The sequence below is a fragment of the Glandiceps talaboti genome, chromosome 7 (genome assembly GCF_964340395.1).
Source record: "Glandiceps talaboti chromosome 7, keGlaTala1.1, whole genome shotgun sequence".
NCBI lineage: Eukaryota > Metazoa > Hemichordata > Enteropneusta > Spengelidae > Glandiceps > Glandiceps talaboti.
The window spans coordinates 21,293,747-21,318,128 of record NC_135555.1 but is presented as its reverse complement, the minus strand read 5'-3'; the positions used below and the strand labels follow the sequence as shown (position 1 = coordinate 21,318,128).

At 35.7% G+C, this 24,382-nt stretch overlaps 1 protein-coding gene across 2 annotated transcripts; it reads left to right on the top strand.

Annotated features, from left to right (window-relative positions):
* The first annotated feature begins 125 nt into the window (after window positions 1–125).
* LOC144437497 (plasminogen-like) lies at window positions 126–15,547 on the top strand. 2 transcript variants are annotated; one of them, XM_078126439.1, is made up of 9 exons: window positions 126–622; window positions 2,369–2,584; window positions 4,980–5,246; window positions 6,808–7,074; window positions 8,072–8,338; window positions 9,301–9,447; window positions 10,566–10,661; window positions 13,959–14,138; window positions 14,307–15,547. In XM_078126439.1, exons 1-9 carry the CDS (start codon window positions 139–141, stop codon window positions 14,387–14,389), a joined length of 2,007 nt encoding a protein of 668 aa, XP_077982565.1. In that variant the 5' UTR covers window positions 126–138; the 3' UTR covers window positions 14,390–15,547. The 2 variants fall into 2 exon arrangements, with proteins under 2 accessions (XP_077982565.1, XP_077982566.1); XM_078126440.1 differs by lacking the exon at window positions 4,980–5,246.
* The last annotated feature ends 8,835 nt before the right edge of the window (window positions 15,548–24,382 follow it).

Here is a 24,382-nt window from a genome sequence, read left to right as displayed (position 1 = left end):
ATAATCCAACATCGCCTTTTATGGAAAGCCTGTAGTCATTGTATGCAAATTATTTAAATAACATATTATGTTTGATATCAACTTCTCATATCAGTACACACACAAATCACCACACATCGTTTACGGCAAACATAAAAAATGTGGGCTGTTATAATTGTCACCTTGCAAGTCGTTGCGTTTTCCCATCAACAACCGTCCTCAGAGTACGCCAGGTGCGGAGATGATCAGAATTACTGTTATCAGTCAGACGTATGTGCCTATGTGTTCACCCTCCCATCCAATGCTGACGAAACATGCCAAACCATTCAGGAAACTATCACAGATTTGGAAGACATGGATGATAACTTTGAACTTATTGATGATCGAATAGATACCTTGGGTAAAAACATTGATAACCAAAGACGTGAATTTGACAATTGGCGTAATCTCATAGGTGAGCAGTATCAGCGTCAAGAGCGGGAAATATCTAGTTTACAGGGGAACGTAGAAGCCCACAAAGAGAACGTTTATCATAGTTTGAAAGATTTTCGCAACGAAACTGACACTATGGAAGAAGTTATAACTAAGCAACAGCAAACCATTGCAGTACTGGACATGAAGTTTGAGCAGCTCATGAACATGGGTATGATTAAATGTCGTGTATTTCATTTTATGAAAGTATTTGAATTGTGAAAAGAAATGTGAACCAAAGATAGCTAGCTATTGGTGAACCTTTTTTCTACTCAATTAGATGAATGGAATGAAGTAAGAACACCTGTTAATCATGGTTACACTCTCAATCATCAGGTGCTGTCAACGGGCAGATTTGTACTTTCATTATATGTTGTTTCAGACCAAAAATTATGTTTTTAAAAGAATCACCCCCAAAACATTGTGAGGGAGGGTGTTCAGTTGTTCTTATGTGTCCTCCCACGGGTGGTGTAGGATATCTGCCCTCCCTCCCTCCCAATGTGTTTCAACTTGCCCGCCAGCCTAATTCCCATCCAATATTGTAAATGCCATGATTTACGCAGGAAAACGTTTGTACTTTCCACTATATCAACAATTCATTTTGGCGTACACAATGACCGTTACCTTACAGACAGACAATCATCATGTTCTCCCCTCCCACTAAATCAAAATCAGGACTCCCCTGCCACATTTCGTTCATTTTGTTCCCCTCTCGCTACAATTGAAAAAAATGGCATTGCCCACTCTCTGAAAAATAGCACAAGAACAGCTTATTGCAAGAATAGCTTCGTTGACTGCGGCTGAATCAGTTTGATCGTTTATATACATATATTCTTTAACAAGTACGTTTTTACATCATGCACTTAGGTGGTGATCAGTTTTCAGTGGCAATGTGTACATTAGAAAAAAACAGGAACTTTCAAATCAGTGTGACAGAAGATAACAAAGCCCAAAGAATATTGTGTTACACACAGTCTATTTAATATGAAATAAAACCGAGAGTTGTTTAGTTGAACAGGATGGGACACAAGCTGCTTCCCTTGTACACATTTTATCAGTGTTTTGTTGATGTCACGTGTACAGGTTAGAGGTGTTAGGCAGATATTGTTACGACTGTGTGTGCTTTATGTTGATAATTAGATTTTTATCCAAACAGTGAAGTAAATGTTACACTTAAGCCTTTTATTCGAATACAATATTATAACAGGTTCCTATGTTGCAGTGATAGAACCGTCCCGTCATTCCAATCGTTTAACGATGAATAGGCCAGATATAGCTACGTAAAGAAACAGCCATGGAAACAGTATTGCATGTAATTGTACAGAGCAATTGACAATACAATAGTTTTAGTACATTTTTTGTTATTTGTAATAGCTGTATAGCAATATGAATTGGTTATAGGTTGGACTAAGGTTGATATTGACAATTTTCGCACGACAGTCCAAGATAATGTCTTTCCTAACTGCATTTTATACTTTCTCAGCCTAATTTGTTCAATATCCTTGTAAATTTAGAAACCGAGATCTTAAAAGTTTTATTTCAACATACAAGTAAAAGTGAAAGTGAGCTAGACTCGGCAGTTTACAGCATAATTTGGCTATTTTGATATCACTGATGCAGTTTTGGGGAGTGCTCAAAATGGCTAAATCAGGATAGAAGTGTTCCCCCGTATCAGTTTGTTGATTAGTTTCTCACTTGGTACTATAGTCCTGCTTACAGACGGTGTACGGGACGGTCCCTGAACGGCGTCCAAGCATGACTATTACCACTTTGGTGTTCTGCCAATATATTTTGGGCATCTTTATATGGGTATCTTTATTTTTGATAAACAGGACGGGGAGAGAGCCTGTTATATCTCGCTCTTTAATTTAGTATTCTAAATTTATGACATAGTTTTCACCGTCTTCTTTCACATTAGAATTGCCTGCTCCAACCTGTGTGACACGGTGGGCAAAACTCTCTTCTGGAACTGACAATGCCTATAGTAGAGTACGGTGTGAACATAAGGAAGTGATGACGGGATGTAGTAGCTACATGCCAGGCAAGGCCCACGGAACTCGTAATGGAGAGTTTATAGAAATTGGAGATGATGGTAAAGCTACATGTATTGCTCAAAATGGTGTTACAGGGAGAGGTAGGAAATCTTGTTTATGGCAAGGCCATTTTACCATTCCTAAGCAGGGATATGAAAGTCCGCTAGTGCCATTTACAAAAGCAAAAAAATAAAAATATCTTGAGATAATAAGTCGCGCGCTCGAGATAATATCTCGAGCGCACAACATATATTGTCGAGTGCCCGAGATATTTTCTCCTTATCTTAAAAATCTATCTCGAGATCTCCATATGATATTTTTGCTTCCGAAAACGAAAAGTTATGTACATACATACATACATACATACATACATACATACATACATATTTTAATGAATCTGAAAAAAAATCCAAAAACCCTGAAGTTCAAAACTCTATAAAACAATACACCACAAAGTCAATGAAAGTCGGTAAAAACGGTAGTGCAAATTATTAACTGGCCTGCGATGAACGTGAATGCCTCATATGGCAGTTCATACATTTTTTTTGTATAACGAGAAAGTATCTCGAGATAACGAGAAGGTTTCTGGAGATAAGGACATAACTTTTGTTTTTGCTTTAAATCATATCGACATCTCGAGAGTTTCTCGAGATAACAAGAACATATCTTGTGCGCTTTTTATCTCAAGCGCATGAGATATATCTCGAGCGCACGACTTATATTCTCGAGCGCTCAACACATTACATCTCGTGCGCTCGAGATAATAAGTCTGGCACTTGAGAAATATCTTGTGTTTGCGCTCGAGATAACATCTCGTGCGCTCGAGACATGTGCTGCGCTCCAGACCATAAGTCATGCGCACGACATAATATCTCCAGTGCACGAGATGTTTTTATTTTCTGCTTTTGTAAATGATACTAAGGGGCTTTTCATACAGGGGTGTATGTAGTGTTACGTTCTGAGGTGGCTTAATATAATGTTTCAATGTCTAAGTATGGTAGTTGGCAGATCGGCAGAACGTAAACGATTCTCTACTCTAACTGTCTTTCTCGGGTACCAAGATCTACGAGCTTGTCTAAGTCAGGAATTAGCTACACAGGTATCGTCACATACACGTATGCTCTTACACTCAGGCAGAGAGAGAGAGAGAGAGAGACACCGCACACCAACAATTGAGTTGCAATCAAAATCTAAGAGTGAACTTTATTTCCTCAAGTCCCTAACATATAAGTTCTAGTTGTCACCTTGAAAATAAGGTGATGTCATCTTTTGTAAACACAACGGGTTATAATTAAATAATCTCTCACCTAGATTCATTGTTTTAGAAGACACGGTGAACTTTCCACCAGAATATTTAAGATTGGGATTCGAGATCATGCCATATGTAAATTGTTCACGTGTAAGACAAATGTTGATCACGCCATTGGAAAATTGAGTATTAATCTGAATTCAATAATCAACAAGTTATCTTGTTTACTAGAACTAATCTATGTCGTTTGATCAAAACACTTGACATTTGTTATCTAGAGATAAATGTAATTAGTATAGGATTAGTAGATAAATCACCATATTATTTGATCATGCTGTTCTTAGCTCCTGTTTGTGAGTAATTAGTATAAATGTGAATTTAACGTTAATTTAAGTAAAATATGCCAAAATTCCGAATATGGTATTTCTGGATCGTAACAGTAGCTCTGGATGTAATACGCTTCTGTATTTCGGCAAGGAGGGGAGAAGATGTGTCGAAACCCCATAAGCGTATACATCCATAGCGAGGGTGTACATGTGATGCGATGAAAGTTCATTCAATCTACTATTTGTCTTGTTCTACCCCAGTCGACAGGGAAAATGTTCGAAATTATGGACTGATGCATGACAAATTTACCAGCAGAGGAGTGTGTGTGTGTGTGTGGTGGTGGTGGTGGGGGGGGTGTTGTTGATGGATTTTCGGCTAGTTTTATATCTCAAGTAAATACTTTTAGACCATTAAATACTAGTACATTCATGTACAATGCTACTGTTGATGCATGTGGCAGTTAGAACAGCTGATTTCATCTCTCTTGACATCATCGGAATTCCAAAAGTAACTTTGTATCTCAAGACCAAGTTTAAGTTCAGCCAATTGGCTGTGGTTTTGCATTTTTCGATGTTATAGTTTAATGGTAAATTGTTGACTTTTTTATTTTTTTAGAAACAGTACACAAAGCGTATTCATATATGCAATATATGGATGGGGAGGGTAAGGTAGTGGTATCCCTCTTCTGCAATAGAACATTTTGACAAATTATAGTTGTCTAGGAGTCATTTTCACGGCACCAAGGTGACAAATACACTTATCTTGTTGCCCCCTCTCTTCAAGTGGTGTTCTCCAAACAAAATGACCCCCCCCCCACTTCAAGTGGTGTTTTATTTTTCAAAATGACCCCAACACATAAAGTAAGTGTCTGTACATATGATAATAAATGGCATAACATTCACATTCGATGTATTTGACAGATTACGTGGAATGCTACAATGATGATGATCAATACGACTATAGAGGTACAGTGCACCGAACTGTTACTGGTAAAACTTGTCAACGATGGGATTCACAATCACCTCATGAACACGAATATACACCAGCAGCGTATGCTGGAGATGGTATTGGTAACCACAACTACTGCCGTAATCCAGGCGGAGATCATGATAGAACTTGGTGTTACACTACTAATGCCAATACACGATGGGAAAACTGTGAGATATCTGTACCAAGGCAAGGCTGTGGTGAGTTCGTACTGTTTGTTTCCCTTTCTGACACCTTTCCAAGTTTTTTTGCATGATATAGTGTGTTCTGATATTCGTAGATCGGTGTAATTTGAATAATTCTACACTCTTTACTGTCTATCGATCGAGTTACTGAATCTTTTCGAGCTTGGATAATTGAGGATTTAGTCACACACGATAGAATCTCTCTCTCTCTCTCTCTCTCTCATGTTCATAACGAAAAACAGCACACACTAATTTAGTTGTTGAAATCACTAACAACTATCCATCAAAATTAAGCAATTACTTGCACATTGCAGACATTTTGTAGCATTTACGTATATCCAATTTCTTTTATATCATGTGTAAAGGTAATACCGAACAAAAGAAATATAGACATGTTTGCTAATATAGTTGTGGTGCTGATATCACTTTTCACTCAATGGCTGCCATATTTGTAGTGAACAATCGTGATTTACTGCATAACTTAAAAACTTTAATACAGTAGGGAGTCGACATCACTCAAGTGTCTACTCCTATATCATCAGGTGTAAGCTTTCTTTGACATTTGACCTTGACCTTCAGGATCTAATGCATATAATCAAACCATTTCTTGCATATCACATACACGTTGTAGTATTTATTTAATTTGTTTAAAACTATTTTCTTTTAAAACCATTGCTATATAGAAGTAAAGTATTTAAAGTGGACCGTCTCCTATACAAAGACTTGCTATTATTAACAACGAAAATCATAAACCCTGAAACAAAACGTCGTCTGGCTTGACACAAATCTCACTAACATTGCTACAGTTTTTTGTCTGGCTAGACAAAATATCTCTCTGACATCTCTTTGATATTGTAAATCTTCTCGTCTGGCTCGACAAAAATCTAATTAATATTTCACATGTTATCGTCTGGCACGACAAGAACTGAACTACAATTAATACATTTTAGTCATTTGACTGTCTCAAAAATATCAAAGAATGCGCCAACCTTATAGGTTTACAAGGGACGTATAAATTCGGCGATTATCTCCTAAGATGATTTAGCTCACGCAAAGAAAGTGTCACAATATTGGTAAAGATGTTTGTCACGCCAGACGATTGACGAAACGATGTTGGTAAGATTTTTGTCTAGCCAGACGATAAAATGTAGCGATGTTAATGAGATTTTTGTCTATCCAAAGGACGTTTTGTTTCAGGCTTATAGTTTATGTTGTAAACTATTTCAATATAGTTACAATCAATAAGTTTCACTTTGAAAATTAATGTCCACGTTCTAATATTGATGTGATTTTTCTTCTCAGTAAAGTGCCTTCCATACATAAATTTAAAATCCTAAATAACTGATGATTCCTATGATGATTCTAATTAAATCTTGAGCTGAGTATATATCTGCTGACATTCGGAGTATCCAACCTCGTGATAGATTCACTAGTGTAGCCCTGATTGATTGGTGACATTAGAAAAATACTATCGGAAATCATTATCCTCAGATTAAAATAGACTGATATGTTTTGACTATGTGTCTGTACAAATAATCATAAATGGCATAACACTCACATTCGATGTATTTGACAGATTACATGGAATGCTACAATGATGATGATCAATACGACTATAGAGGTAGAGTGCACCGAACTGTGACAGGTAAAACTTGTCAACGATGGGATTCACAATCACCACATGAACACGAATACACACCAGCAGCATATGCTGCAGATGGTATTGGTAACCACAACTACTGCCGTAATCCAGGCAGAGATCATGATAGAACTTGGTGTTACACTACTAATGCCAATACACGATGGGAAAACTGTGAGATAACTGCACCGAGTCGTGGCTGTGGTAAGTTCATGCTGTTATTTTCCTTTCTAACACTTTGTATTCGAAGATCAGTGTAATTTGAATAATTCGCCACTCTTACTGTCTATCGAATTACTGAATCTTTTCGAGCTCTCTCTCTCTCTCTCTCTCTCTCTCTCTCTCTCTCTCTCTCTCTCTCTCTCTCTCTCTCTCTCTCTCTCTCTCTCTCTCTCTCTCTCATGTTCATAACGAAAAACAGCACACACTAATTTAGTTGTTGAAATCAGGAACAACTATCCATCAAAATTAAGCAATTACTTGCACATTGCAGACAGTTTGTAGCATTTACGTATATCCAATTTCTTTTAAATCATGTGTAAAGGTAATACCGAAAAAAAGAAATATAGACATGCTTGCTAATAGTTGTGGTGCTGATATCACTTTTCACTCTATGGCTGCCATATTTGTAGTGAACAATCATGATCTATTGCATAACTTAAAAACTTTAATACAGTAGGGAATCGACATCACTCAAGTGTCTACTCCTATATCATCAGGTGTAAGCTTTCTTTGACATTTGACCTTGACCTTCAGGATCTAATGACCAACATCAAACCATTTCTTGCATATCACAGACACGTTGTAGTAATTTGTTAAAAACAATATCTTTCAATACCATTGTTATATAGAAGTAAAGTATTAAAAAGACTCGTTATTAATTAAACCATTTCAATTTACAGTCACAATCAATACGTTTCACTTTGAAAATGTCCATGTTCTAATAGTGATGTGAGTTTTGCTCTCAGTAATGCATATGCATATGTTTAAAATCTTAAATAATTGACGATTCGTATGAGCCAAGTATATACCCTGCAGACATTCGGAGTATCCAACCTCCTGATAGATTCACTAGCCCTGATTGGTAATATTAGAATCGGAAATCATTATCCCCAAATTAAAATAGACTGAAATGTTTTGACTATGTGTCTGTACAAATAATCATAAATGGCATAACACTCACATTCGATGTATTTGACAGATTACATGGAATGCTATAATGATGATGATCAATACGACTATAGAGGTAGAGTGCACCGAACTGTTACTGGTAAAACTTGTCAACGATGGGATTCACAATCACCACATGAACACAACTATACACCTGTTGTGTATGCTGGAGATGGTGTTGGTAACCACAACTACTGCCGTAATCCAGGCAGAGATCATGATAGAACTTGGTGTTACACTACTGATGACAATTCACGATGGGAAAACTGTGACGTATCTGCACCGGGTCAAGGCTGTGGTAAGTTCAGATTTATTTTCATATATTTGCCATTTTTCATCACCGTGGCAATGACAAAATTTGTTTCTGATAAATGCATGCATTGGCCACTTTTGATGACAGATTTTCATCTGACGTCTATATCTAAAGAGAAACCTGAGTATATATGGAACGTATGAGTAATTTGACACTGTTTTTCTAAAATGTCTGGATTATCCATTCTCACTCACTTTGATTACCATGGCAACCATGAAATTGATTTTCATAGTGCCATTGATCAGACACCATTAGATATCTAGAAATATGTTGAAGTGTTGTGTAACTAATAGATAATGTAGTTCGACCAAAAACCGAATGTTCATAATTTTTTGCATTTTCATTACCATGGCAAAAATTACATTCTTTTCTGATTATGCACTTCGATTGGCCACTTGGAGTAACATATACATTCTGTTTTCTTGAAAATTGCTTATACCTTAGCTAAATGAGGGAATTTCATAAATTTGGTTACCATAGTAACCAAGCAACAAATAATAAAATGTTTCCATGTAATGCTCAATGTAGAATTATGGTCTGTATAAAAAGTATATGCAGATATGCTCAGTAGTTTTGAGATAACAATGCTTTTTGTAATTTCCTTATGCTTAGCTTGTGGGAGATGCTTTGCTGCCTGTTTTCCATGCAATCACAAGTTTGAGTAATGAGAAATTTGTTGAAGCATACCTGATGATATTGCCATATTGCTTGCATTATTCATCTCAGCAGCACATCAACAGTGCATTGTCCAGGGGTTATTTTTAATTTTCTAATTAAATGGGAGGTACGTCTCTGTAGTGAGTATTATGCATTAGAGGGAACCGAGGAACAATCAAAACATTCAAGCAAGCAAACACACACACACACACACACACATACACACACACACACCATAGATTTGTTAAGGTTTGTAAATCAGCTAGAACCTATTTGACTTTTCTCGTCAGGTGTTCAAGCTATTGCAAGATGTTGTAATTGGCCACAGATGAACTGTACCTATGTCCATGCAGAAACACTATCAGGAACATCCAGTGGTGCTGAATCTAACAAGGCTTGTATGGATAAAATCGCTGGAATGGATGCATACTTAACAGGTATGTCATTAACTTGATCATGTACATGTATTACCTTGATGATACATGACTATGGTAAGCAAAGGGTAACCACAATATAAGAATATGTTGCATAACATCATTTGCCACAAGACTACTATAATGCGCACTAGTAGCTAAAAGCTAACTTAACTTAGCTAAATCACTACTTTGCAAATGTTGAGATTTATAGCTTCATTAGGCTAGTTAAAAGTTGCGACACCCCTGCCCTTTGCAAAAGTATAAAGTGCATTTAACTTGCTGTTATGGTAACTTCAGCATTGAAGCAGAAATATTACCATTTGCACCATTCATTAGAGATGATTGTCGTTTTATCAATTGTTGACTAGAACTGGGTTTTGAAGGTGCTGGACAATCTTCTCCTTATCACATATAAAATTATATTCTTTTACTTATACACTGGATGCAATTCACTTCAAGCCAGCTGTTTACAGGAGAAATGAAGTTGCCTTGGTGTTTCACTCATGAGACATGGTATTTTTAACACAAAGATAGACATAATTCAACTCATGACTAATAACAACAGAGACAAAACACACAGCGGGATGCTGTACCTCATCAGTTTGAAAAGTGATAACTAATACTATTTGTTTACAGTGTAGTAGAAACAGATTTCTGCTGAAAAGTTTCGAAATAGACGATTGTTTACTTCATTGTTTACTTTCCAACTGATAACCAACATGGTAACTTGTCTACATCCCCACTGTGCGCGGCACATCCATAATTGTTTTATTTTGCATTTGAAGTTGTCTGAGTGTGTATAGAAAACATCATGTCTCGTGAGTGAAACACCAAGGCATCTACATTTCTCCTGTAACAGTACAGTATCTTGTACCCAGTGTGTTTATTTGTATATACTAGTATTGTATCTCCTGATGTGTGCTATATGGTCATGTGTAGCCTGCTCACTACACTGTTCGTCAGTTGTTCATACTATAGATCTTGGAGTCCCCCTCCAAGATCTATGGTGAATACCTGCTAGCCCTCATACCAACATGTTCATATCTGAGGGCTAGCAGGTATAACCATGACAGTTATGGCCATGTTTCAGTCACTGAACAAATATACATGTATGTTAGTTTAATTGTGTGCACTTACAGGTTGCATGGCTCTTACCACTTTGGGGGAATTGAATGGTGCTAAGCCGACCGCAATATCCCAACAATGTCAAGCAGTAAATGGAAATGGCGGCAAAGGTATGTATACTTAGACTAGTTATCCACTAGACTTTGAATACATGAACAGGACTGTGTATCGTAATAATCAAGGGATATTCGGCGAAACCAAACTTGTTTATTTTGCATTTGAAGTTGTTATTTGATTATTTGACAATAGAGGCTTCTTTCTAGACTTGCTCACGTCCCCGGGCTTTTTAATTCTTTATTTGACTTTTTTATTTGATATTTTTAAAATGTGTTCTCTATGTTGGAAATGATAACCTTATTGATTGATTGATTGATTGATTGATTGATTGAGAAACAGTCAATTGAATGCGTAGAGCCTCTGTGAGACTACAAGTAACTAGGGAAAAGAAAGTTGAGGAGATTTTCCTTCACGAAACTAAAAATGAATAACAAACTCAAAACATGTGAAGAATATGACATTTCACACAAAGCGTGTCAGTCTAACTTCGTTCTAGAACGCTGCATAATCAAGGCTGGCTTGTTAAATGAAATCAGAAAGTGTTAATTGTTAGAGTTTCCTTTAAAGAGTGCATTTCCATTGAGATTAAAAAAAAGAACTCGTTGGTAAACGAGCCTGTTCAACAAGTCCAAGGACAAAGTCCACAAGTACAGCAAGTCCAAGGACAAAGTCCTTATAACAAGTACAACAAGTCCTATGACAAAGTCCTTTAATATAACAAGTCTAAGTCCTAGCTATCACAGTCCTAAGTGTTTATAACAAGTACAAGTCTAATGACAAAGTCCTTATAACAAGTACAAGTCCTATATGACAAAGTCCCCAATACAAGTACAATTAGTACATAATCCCTATAACAAGTACAAGTAGTCCTATGACAAAGTCCTTATAACAAGTACAAGTCCTATGACAAAGTCCTTATAACAAGTACAAGTCCAATGACAAAGTCCTTATAACAAGTACAAGTCCAATGACAAAGTCCTTATAACAAGTACAAGTCCTATAACAAAGTCCTTATAACAAGTACAAGTCCAATGACAAAGTCCTTATAACAAGTACAAGTCCAATGACAAAGTCCTTATAACAAGTACAGGTCCAATGACAAAGTCCTCATAACAAGTACAAGTCCTATGACAAAGTCCTTATAACAAGTACAAGTCCAATGACAAAGTCCTTATAACAAGTACAAGTCCTATGACAAAGTCCTTATAACAAGTACAAGTCCAATGACAAAGTCCTTATAACAAGTACAAGTCCAATGACAAAGTCCTTATAACAAGTACAAGTCCAATGACAAAGTCCTTATAACAAGTACAAGTCCTATGACAAAGTCCTTATAACAAGTACAAGTCCAATGACAAAGTCCTTATAACAAGTACAAGTCCAATGACAAAGTCCTTATAACAAGTACAAGTCCTATGACAAAGTCCTTATAACAAGTACAAGTCCAATGACAAAGTCCTTATAACAAGTACAAGTCCAATGACAAAGTCCTTATAACAAGTACAAGTCCAATGACAAAGTCCTTATAACAAGTACAAGTCCTATGACAAAGTCCTTATAACAAGTACAAGTCCAATGACAAAGTCCTTATAGCAAGTACAAGTCCAATGACAAAGTCCTTATAACAAGTACAAGTCCAATGACAAAGTCCTTATAACAAGTACAAGTCCAATGACAAAGTCCTTATAACAAGTACAAGTCCAATGACAAAGTCCTTATAACAAGTACAAGTCCTATAACAAAGTCCTTATAACAAGTACAAGTCCTATAACAAAGTCCTTATAACAAGTACAAGTCCAATGACAAAGTCCTTATAACAAGTACAAGTCCTATAACAAAGTCCTTATAACAAGTACAAGTCCAATGACAAAGTCCTTATAACAAGTACAAGTCCTATAACAAAGTCCTTATAACAAGTACAAGTCCTATAACAAAGTCCTTATAACAAGTACAAGTCCAATGACAAAGTCCTTATAGCAAGTACAAGTCCAATGACAAAGTCCTTATAACAAGTACAAGTCCAATGACAAAGTCCTTATAACAAGTACAAGTCCAATGACAAAGTCCTTATAACAAGTACAGCAAGTCCTATGACAAAGTCCTTATAACAAGTACAAGTAGTCCTATGACAAAGTCCTTATAACAAGTACAAGTCCTATGACAAAGTCCTTATAACAAGTACAAGTAGTCCTATGACAAAGTCCTTATAACAAGTACAAGTAGTCCTATGACAAAGTCCTTATAACAAGTACAAGTCCTATAACAAAGTCCTTATAACAAGTACAGCAAGTCCAATGACAAAGTCCTTATAACAAGTACAGCAAGTCCAATGACAAAGTCCTTATAACAAGTACAAGTCCTATGACAAAGTCCTTATAACAAGTACAAGTCCAATGACAAAGTCCTTATAACAAGTACAAGTAGTCCTATGACAAAGTCCTTATAACAAGTACAAGTCCTATGACAAAGTCCTTATAACAAGTACAAGTCCTATGACAAAGTCCTTATAACAAGTACAAGTAGTCCTATGACAAAGTCCTTATAACAAGTACAAGTCCAATGACAAAGTCCTTATAACAAGTACAAGTAGTCCTATGACAAAGTCCTTATAACAAGTACAAGTCCAATGACAAAGTCCTTATAACAAGTACAAGTAGTCCTATGACAAAGTCCTTATAACAAGTACAAGTCCTATGACAAAGTCCTTATAACAAGTACAAGTCCTATGACAAAGTCCTTATAACAAGTACAAGTAGTCCTATGACAAAGTCCTTATAACAAGTACAAGTCCAATGACAAAGTCCTTATAACAAGTACAAGTCCTATGACAAAGTCCTTATAACAAGTACAAGTAGTCCTATGACAAAGTCCTTATAACAAGTACAAGTCCTATAACAAAGTCCTTATAACAAGTACAAGTAGTCCTATGACAAAGTCCTTTAATATAACAAGTACAAGTAAAGTCGTTATAACAAGTACAATAAGTCCTATGCCAGTAATAAGTGAATAGAAATTTAAAGGACAAACTTGATGGAAAATACATACAATTTATAGCTACTATGTATGTGTATATGTGTAGCTCTTCTAAACTTGAATTCTTCACCATTGGACATATTGTAGGCAAGCATCAAACCTGAACACATTCACGAACAAACTGAAGACACATTTATTAAGACTGGCCTTCTGTGTGGTTTGACCCTTTCTGGCCCATTGAACATAACTATATATGGTTTTGGAGATGACATGCTTCATATATTACCTTTGGTTGATTGAGTGACTGACTGATTGATCGATAATCACAGTTTGCTCTCTTCAACTACAAAACATTTTGGAATATTACCTCCATCCAGGTGTACAGGCATATGCTGCTTGCTGTGCTTCCCCAAACCTTGAATGTACAGTCAAGCAGAGTCCAAGAAGTGGGGGTCAGACAGGGGCCATGGCAGTGGTTTCCTGTGATCGTGGCTGGACTATGACTGGTTGTAATGTTTATACTCCGTACAAAGTAACTGATGGTGCTTATATTGAAGGTGAGAATAGATATTCTTCTTTTTTTTTTACAGACATCTAGAAAATATTTTGGATTGACTGGTGATTCTTCCATGATATGATTTCTATAGGTAATCCATAGCACTGTGAAAGATATAAAGTCTGCATTTTTATAATTGTTCAGATACGAAATGTCCTTTTTATTTCAGAGAACAAATGTAAAGCTGTGAATGGTGGTAATGGACATTACGTGTATGCTGAAGCTGTCTGCTGTAAGGAAAATATCACGTGATCACTGCAAAAACAAAGGGACAGATATTATTGCTCAGATTGCTGCTTTCCTAAGGATAACGTCACACGAATCCTGCTACTACAAATGTATTAATTTACACTCTATACAGTAAGATAAGTGTTCTTTGCGTAAGGGTGTTAGGGAAATGTACTCAAGTCAAAACTTTGTCATATTGTGACTGTAGATAAGGCAAACAACAATCTAAGAAATACTACACATCCCTATGAGCAAAAAACATCCTTAGTATACGTAAGTGATGTAAGATTAATTAAATCAGGTAACCCAGAAACCAGGTGTTAATTATATATTGAAAATTAACAAGCTTAATAATAAAAAAGTTAAAATTGAAAGTAAATGATAGCTATACAAGACATGTCTTGGGATGTCATTGGATTCATCCCTCATAAAACACTATGGTTATATGTGATTTATATATGCATGCTATTTTGAGAATTAATTGACCTATCCCTATACGAAAAGTCACATTTGACCATGTCTTTCCACCGGGGTAAATCTTGAGCAGAGGATGTGTAAATGTGGCGAGTATGAGATGAAGTCCGCCTTTGACTTAATTTACCCCTGGTGATCTCTCACCTGGGGGTTGTAGACAGTCAAAAGTGGTACTGTGTCTCGTACTACCCCTGGACAGAGATGGTGGTTAAGTGGGTCACATATAAGGTAAAGGTTTGGTAAAGGTGGGTAAATTGAACTTTTGGTGTAGTGTATTTTGGTCGTCATATCTACTATTAATCAATTATTCAAGAACCTCATTAATGCAGCACACAAGTGAAGCCCCAAAATCAGTGTTTGAAAAGCATTTTCTGAAAGATGAATCTGGTGTTACACTCTACTCTCAGACCACGATAATGGTCAGAGCTCTACCATCTGAATTTCTCAAGAGTCAGTGGCTGTCATCTTAGAGTTTAGTAGTCTGTAAGGTACATTGTGATGGGGCGCCCTCACACATCGGTCAAAAAGTTTACATTCAGTTTGTAAAATACCAGTGTATGTTTTCTGTTTGCTATGGCAACAACAAAATCTGTTTCTGGTAATTTACTTTGATTTACTTGGATCGATATAGCTGACGATATACCGGGGTACTGATATCGATTTCTTACTAGAAATGTAACATTGCCTGCAAAGTATATTAAAGATATATATACACACTCAATTTATTGTGCAAGTTCATTTTATATCACAGTAATTAATTAAACTGAATTGTTCACTATTTCACCTAATTCTGCCACAGCTTAGGGGCCGGTCAATTTCTCCAGCCGGGGGTGGGGGGTGGTGTGTATTCTTAAATTGGGCCGACAAAAAGTCACTGACCCCCACCCCCTATCTGTAAAACAAAAAATAGACTGACCCCCTCATCAATTAATTCTAAAACATGACCCCCCCCCCCCCCCCCCCCTCCCGCACCATATATAATATTCACATCACCGGTATTTTTTTTATTGTTACTCGTGGGGATTGCTTGACTGTCTTGCATCTACTTTATAAGATCCTGGGTTATCACTTTCATAATGATAATTATTGACTATACACAGGGTAAATATATTCCAAAAGGAGTTTAATAGCATCTTGACAGTGAAAGGTAGGGGGAAAGCTTGAGAAGGGATTATGTACATCTCTTATGGGGGGGAGGTCCCTAGGGGTTCTCCCCCTAGAAGCCCGGGGAGTTTTTAATTTTAGACTATTTCACATCTTTAAAAGACTATCATCTCAAATTAGAATTGGGTGAAAATATTTAAGAAAAGTTTAATACCATTATGACACTAAAAAGGTTGTTGGTGCATCTGATTGTTGGTTGAATGCATGAGTGACCTCTGGGGGTGAGGAAGTCCTTGGGGTTTTCCCCCTGGCAGATATGGAGTTTTTTGCTTCTATTAAGGCAATGTTTAGGTTATTCATAGCCTTTGAGGTAATATTTCCAAGCTTTGAAAAGCCAACGTAAATGTAAGATTTACATGAGTTTCCCATGTCACATAAAAATGGGCCCGTAACATTGTTATAGGGGAATTAACATTGCATGTATAGTAAAGTCACTGGTATGTTAGAGAACTTTAGGTGGTCATACCTAGTGTATAATAGAAACTGGAGTCTGATGAGATGTGGTGATTTGTAGTGTCAATAACATGTAGTGTCCAAAATAGAAAGTGTATTAATCCCTTCTGACAAGTTCATAGTGACGAGTAGGGAACATTTTAGATTAACTTCTTTTATAAACTATCTAGACGAAGAGTACCATTACGAAACCTTTAAGTTGACTTTTGTCCCAAACTGCAATATAAGTGAAGCATGAAACAGCCAAGCATTTACATGACATGTTCTGTAACTAGTGTGGTGGTAGCTAGTAATACATGTATATGTATATGTATAGTTATGTTTGAACTAATTCATGTAAGAAACATGGACAAGAACAAATATTAATATGTACCACATTTCAGACAAGGATATTATGCTATTGTAGAAAAGGATTTTTTTCTTCCATCATAATCCAAAACAGCATGACCCCCCCCCCCCCCTGCGAATTTCAAAAACTGGGTGACTGACCCATCCCTACAAATCCACCCCCCCCCCATTGCCCAATGGAAATATATTGTTCTTGTCATTGTGCATGAAATGGTTATCTTCTTTTTTTAGTATAATGATTTACCCTGTAAAAGTTTATAAACAAAAACTTGATAAGTTGAGTATTTATTTTTTTAGCACAACTGAACAAAGGTTCAGAGGTTCAAAGGCTATAGGCATGGCGCTGAAGCTGTTTGTTTGTATGTGTGTGTTTTGTAATTGTATGCATGCATGCATACATACATACATATATGTACACTGTGTATGTATAGTGTGTTTATATATGTGTGTAAGTCTATGGGGGGATGGGCCATGGAAAAATTCAAGAACTTGCGAGTGGGGGGGGGGGGGGCATCAATTTTCCCCAAGATTATGTAGGGGGTCCATGAAAAAAATACACAAGCTAATAGGGAAATCCTCCAGGGTCCCCCACCTTCATCAGCAATTGACGTTGGTGTCACTCTTTTCAGAACTTGTAGGAAGTACGTATAGTGAAGAATGCCGCCAATGTACAGAGTGAGTGTGTAACTAGCTAGACTCTCTCACAGTCCTTGGAGCTTCGCTTTACTATTAAAGCAAAACGAATTATTTTGGATGTACTGCTATATAATCGTACTCTAGATCATACTCGAATATCCTTGTACTGTGCACCACATACATAGAGATATCCATTCGTTGACGTGTGAATGCGATGCTCAGTGGTTTCAGGAAGCTCGGGCCAGTACAAGGATATTCGAGTATGGTTATATAGCTGGCATCGATATCGGTACATCCAAAATAATTCGCTTAGCTTTAATTTTTAGTAAAGCGAAGCTCCGAGGACTATGAGAGAGTCCAGAGTGTAACTCAAGGTAAGTCTGATCTGTCCTATCCATGCATTCGTAGTATATAGTACTTCATTATGAAAATTGAACAAGAAACTGAGCTATCATGGGGATGTTGTTTCTGCCCAGAATCAAGAAAAGTCTAATTTACCCACCTTTACCTTACCTGTGACCTACCTAACCACCACCATCTCTGTCCAGGGCTAATACAAGATGCAGTACCACTTTTGACTGTCTACAGCCCCCAGGGGAGAGATCACCGGGGGTAAATTAAGTCAAATGTGGAACTTTGTCTCATACTCATCACATTTACACATCCTCTGCTAAAGATTAAACTGGGTGACTTTTCATATAGTGCTGCTTAGTAAGTATCTCCAAGTACAGCCCACATATATTTGCAGAGAAATTTCTCATTGTTGTGTAGTCAGGGGGGGGGGGGGCAAGAAAATTCTTTGGTTCATTTAGGGGTATGAAATGCTTTGAGAGTGAAGGGTGAAGGGAGGGGGGTTATTGGAAATTTTTTTTGAACAAAATAATTTCTCCCCAGGCCCCCCTGCCATAAATTCTGACCCCAGCCTTTTGTCACATAATTATATCTCCAAATTACACAATCAGTCAAAAGAGACACAACACAATAAATTAGAACAACAATTATTCACAACAAAAATAACATTGGTAACATCAGATCCCAACACTTTAAATTTTGAGATGAGAAATTGTAGTTGTCTGCAAATCTGACTGACATTTTTAAGTCACATGTTTTTAAACTGTCCCACTGCTTGGTTTCTTAGTAAAATTCCCAATTTTATGATTGTAAAATAGTATGCTGGCTAAAGGAACTACAACCATACAAAGTTGGTGATAAGACTTCTTGCTCGCCACAATGACTTGATACTCTTACATATCACTGCACCCTCATCTCTTATATTCACATACAATATAGACATATATAGTCATATTCAAACCAGGTCACAGTGGTTTGTTGTCAAGGGCAACAAAGTGAGATACATAAAACATGTAGTTTATAAGTAATAGCTAATACTGTACAATTTGATGTCTTCCTGATGTCATTTTACCATCACGGGTGATTTGTTCTTCAAATCTAACTACCAGGGTCTTAGAGTGAAATGAATATAGAGTCCTTACATCTATGAATCAGTGTAAAATTCAGTCTACATAAACTACCAGGGTCTCTGAGTGAAATGAATATAGAGTCCTTCAAAAATTAACTACCAGGGTCTCTGAGTGAAATGAATATAGAGTCCTGTACAATGTCGTAATATTCATACTTCCATATTTTTGTTCAAGAATGTAATTTGCATGTACAGTAATTTCAGTAATTCCCATCTATGGAATCTGTTTCAAATCAGTGTAGAGGGGCAAGTATGAAACTTGGAACAGCTAACATACTCTCACTTATACCATCAACTCACAACAAACTTTGCAGTTTACAATACAAATAATAATACTTTATAAACCTAACTTTTATCAAATTGAGGAGCACATTACACAAAAGAAACTTTTCGCAAAGTGACAAACCCCTACTGCAACAAATACAAAGCTTATACATCTATGAATCAGTGTAAAATTCAGTCTACATATACAACTCTAAAACTCTGCTCTGCAGTATAAATTACATATAAATTACATATAAATTACATATAAATGTATATGAATGACATTAAAAAATTATGTAAATACAATATCAAAAGTAAAAAAAAAAACCTAATGTATGTAAATATACAATCACAAATAAGTTTATAAAACACAAAAATTGACATTTGCTGATTCTTGAAAGTAATGAATGAAATCAGTCATTGAATTGATGGTCAACATTAACATGGCACAAGCTTAATTAACACACATTCTACTTTTTTATAGCTACGATAAATAAAAATGGCCTCAAATTGTTTACATATTCAGCCAAAATACAAGCTTTGAGTTATACCAATAACAAATTATAATGGAGCATTCTTCATGAAGAAGAATACTACACATACGTTTTAATATGCACCAAAACTTTATTTAAATCATGTACACTCAGATTATGTCTATTTAAGTTTAGTGTCTTTTAGTATTAATATTTTCTATGCACTGTTCTACTTGTGATACAAGTATTTAAAAAATTACAAGTACAACAGTCCATTGTGTCTTCCAATATTAATATTTTCTCTCCCCTATTAAAATGAAACATACATTCATCCCATCATAAATGAAAAGTATTTCCCTCCCCTAAATAAAAAGTACCGCCAATTCCCATAATTATAAGTAATCTCTCCCCTAAATTGGAAAGGTTCTGATTCACACACAAACCTTACACCAACAAGCTATTTACATTGGTTGGGCACACTGCCACCTGGCTTTAATACCACACATAAAACTGTACATGGATGAAGTACAGAAGAGTTTACACTTCAATTGTCATATCTGGGGGGGGGGGGGGGGGGGGGGGCAATGCCAGCCCTCACTTGGCCTCGCACCAAGAACAGAAATATAAACCCTTCTCTCTTGGGGAAAAAATCAAGCTTTTGGGAAACATAGGCACCTACCATTAGCTTACATGTGGCTAATTACATAGAAATAAATTCTCAGGTATTCTGGACATGTACATTTACTTATGAATATTTAAAGAAAAAGTAGACTTAACTAAATTCAGCAGCATTGTGCTGCCTTTAACTTGTCTAATATACAAATACAAAACATCAAAGGAAAAAAATTGGTGGTTGCTCTGTGGTGACAGCACTTAGACTGACACCACCTAATTACTAGTAATAACGTTGTTCACATGAACAGCTTGCTACAAGAGCGCCCTCAACATCCCACCAGTACATTGATTTCTCCCTATACGTTGTAGCACTAGAAATTACATTATTTCTCATCCATAAGTGAAAATTAAATACGTCCCCTAAACAAAAAATATATCATTCCCTAAATTGAAAAGTATGTCTCTGCCCTAAATTAAAACATATTTCTCTCCTTTAAATGGAAAGTACATCCACTCCCTAACTTGAAAAGTACATCAATCATTCCCCTATAAAGTGAAAAGTATTTCAGTCCCCTAAATGGAAAAGTACCATAAAAGTAATGTCTCCTCTTAGTTGAAAAGGCTTTCTTTCCACTAACTTCAAAAGTATCTCTCTCCCCTAAAGGAAAAAGTAAATCCATCTCATAAACAAAAAGCACGTCAATTCCCTAAACTGAAAAGTATTTCTCTTCCCATGAATTGAAAAGTATCACAATCCTTAAAATTAAAAATGGCAAGTATGAAACTTAGAACAGCTAACATACCGTCAACTCGCAACAAACTTGGCAAAGTTTACAACTCAAATAAATATTACTTAATAAACCTAACTTTTACAAAATTGAGGAAGACATTACATAAAAAAAACTTTTCGCAAAGTAATAAACCCCTACTGCAACAGATACAAAGCTTATTCATCTATGAATCAGTGTAAAATTCAGTATACATAAACAACTCTGCAACTCTGCTCTGCAGTATAAATTACATATAAATTACATATAATTCATTAAATGTATATGACATGTAAATACAATATCAAAATTAAAAAAATCAACCCAAATGTATGTAAGTATACAATCACAAATAAGTTTATAAAGCAGAAAAATTGACCTTGCTGATTCTTGAAAGTAATGAATGAAATCAGTTATTGAATTGATGGTTAACTTTAACGTGGCACAAACTTAATTAACACACTTTCTACTTTTTATAGCTAAGATAAATAAAAATGTCCTCAAATTGTTGACATATTCAGCCAAAATACAAGCTTTGAGTTTTACCAATAACAAGTTATAGTGAAGTATTCTTCATGAAGAAAATTAATATTTTCTATGCACTGTCCTACTTGTAATACAAGTATTTAAAAAATAATCTTCCCCTAAATTCAAAAGTATTTCTGTTCCCTAAATTGAAAAGTACATGTATCACAATTCATAAAATGAAAGTAATCTCTCCTCTTAGTTGAAATGTATTCATTTCCCCTAAACTCAAAAGTATTTCTCCCCTATTAAATGAAAAGTACATCCATCCCCTCAATTAAAAAGTATTTCTCTCCCCTAAATGAAAAGTACATCCCTTCCCTCAATTAAAAAGTATTTCTCTCCCAAATTAAAATGAAAAGTACATCCCTTCCCTCAATTAAAAAGTATTTCTCTCCCCTAAATGAAAAGTACATCCCTTCCCTCAATTAAAAAGTATTTCTCTCCCCTAAATGAAAAGTACATCCCTTCCCTCAATTAAAAAGTATTTCTCTCCCAAATTAAATTGAAAAGTACATCCATCCCCTCAATTAAAAAGCATTTCTCTCCCCTAAATGAAAAGTACATCCCTTTCCTCAATTAAAAAGTATTTCTCTCCCAAATTAAATTGAAAAGTACATCCATCCCCTCAATTAAAAAGCATTTCTCTCCCCTAAATGAAAAGTACATCCCTTCCCTCAATTAAAAAGTATTTCTCTCCCCTAAATGAAAAGTACATCCATCCCCTCAATTAAAAAGTATTTCTCTCCCCTAAATAAAAAGTACATACCTTCCCTCAATTAAAAAGTATTTCTCTCCCCTAAATGAAAAGTACATCCATCCCCTCAATTAAAAAGTATTTCTCTCCCCTAAATGAAAAGTACATCCCTTCCCTCAATTAAAAAGTATTTCTCTCCCAAATTAAATTGAAAAGTACATCCATCCCCTCAATTAAAAAGTATTTCTCTCCCCTAAATGAAAAGTACATCCCTTCCCTCAATTAAAAAGTATTTCTCTCCCCTAAATGAAAAGTACATCCATCCCCTCAATTAAAAAGTATTTCTCTCCCCTAAATGAAAAGTACATCCATCCCCTCAATTAAAAAGTATTTCTCTCCCCTAAATGAAAAGTACATCCATCCCCTCAATTAAAAAGTATTTCTCTCCCCTAAATGAAAAGTACATCCCTTCCCTCAATTAAAAAGTATTTCTCTCCCAAATTAAATTGAAAAGTACATCCATCCCCTCAATTAAAAAGTATTTCTCTCCCCTAAATGAAAAGTACATCCCTTCCCTCAATTAAAAAGTATTTCTCTCCCCTAAATGAAAAGTACATCCATCCCCTCAATTAAAAAGTATTTCTCTCCCCTAAATGAAAAGTACATCCATCCCCTCAATTAAAAAGTATTTCTCTCCCCTAAATGAAAAGTACATCCATCCCCTCAATTAAAAAGTATTTCTCTCCCCTAAATGAAAAGTACATCCCTTCCCTCAATTAAAAAGTATTTCTCTCCCAAATTAAATTGAAAAGTACATCCATCCCCTCAATTAAAAAGTATTTCTCTCCCCTAAATGAAAAGTACATCCCTTCCCTCAATTAAAAAGTATTTCTCTCCCCTAAATGAAAAGTACATCCATCCCCTCAATTAAAAAGTATTTCTCTCCCCTAAATGAAAAGTACATCCATCCCCTCAATTAAAAAGTATTTCTCTCCCCTAAATGAAAAGTACATCCATCCCCTCAATTAAAAAGTATTTCTCTCCCCTAAATGAAAAGTACATCCATCCCCTCAATTAAAAAGTATTTCTCTCCCCTAAATGAAAAGTACATCCCTTCCCTCAATTAAAAAGTATTTCTCTCCCAAATTAAATTGAAAAGTACATCCATTCCCTCAATTAAAAAGTATTTCTCTCCCCTAAATGAAAAGTACATCCCTTCCCTCAATTAAAAAGTATTTCTCTCCCAAATTAAATTGAAAAGTACATCCATCCCCTTAATTAAAAAGTATTTCTCTCCCCTAAATGAAAAGTACATCCATCCCCTCAATTAAAAAGTATTTCTCTCCCCTAAATGAAAAGTACATCCCTTCCCTCAATTAAAAAGTATTTCTCTCCCAAATTAAATTGAAAAGTACATCCATCCCCTCAATTAAAAAGTATTTCTTTCCCCTAAATGAAAAGTACATCCATCCCCTCAATTAAAAAGTATTTCTCTCCCCTAAATGAAAAGTACATCCATCCCCTCAATTAAAAAGTATTTCTCTCCCCTAAATGAAAAGTACATCCCTTCCCTCAATTAAAAAGTATTTCTCTCCCCTAAATGAAAAGTACATCCCTTCCCTCAATTAAAAAGTATTTCTCTCCCCTAAATGAAAAGTACATCCCTTCCCTCAATTAAAAAGTATTTCTCTCCCCTAAATGAAAAGTACATCCATCCCATGAACAAAAAGTACATCAATTCCCTAAATTGAAAAGGATTTCTCTCCCCATGAATTGAAGTGTTTCTTTCCCCTAAAGTGAAAAGTATTACTCTCCCCATAAATTGAAAAGTATTTCTCTCCCCTAAAATGAAAAGTTACACAATCCTTAAAATTAAAAAATATATTTCTTTCCCCTAAAGTGAAAAGAATTTCTCTCGCCGATTAAAATGAAAAGTGCATCCATCCCCTCAATTAACAAGTATTTCTCTCCCAGATTAAAATGAAAAGTACATCCATTCCCCCAATTAAAAATTATTTCTCTCCCCTATTAAAATGAAAAGTACATCCATTCCCCCAATTAAAAATTATTTCTCTCCCCTATTAAAATGAAAAGTACATCATCCCCTCAATTAAAAGAAAT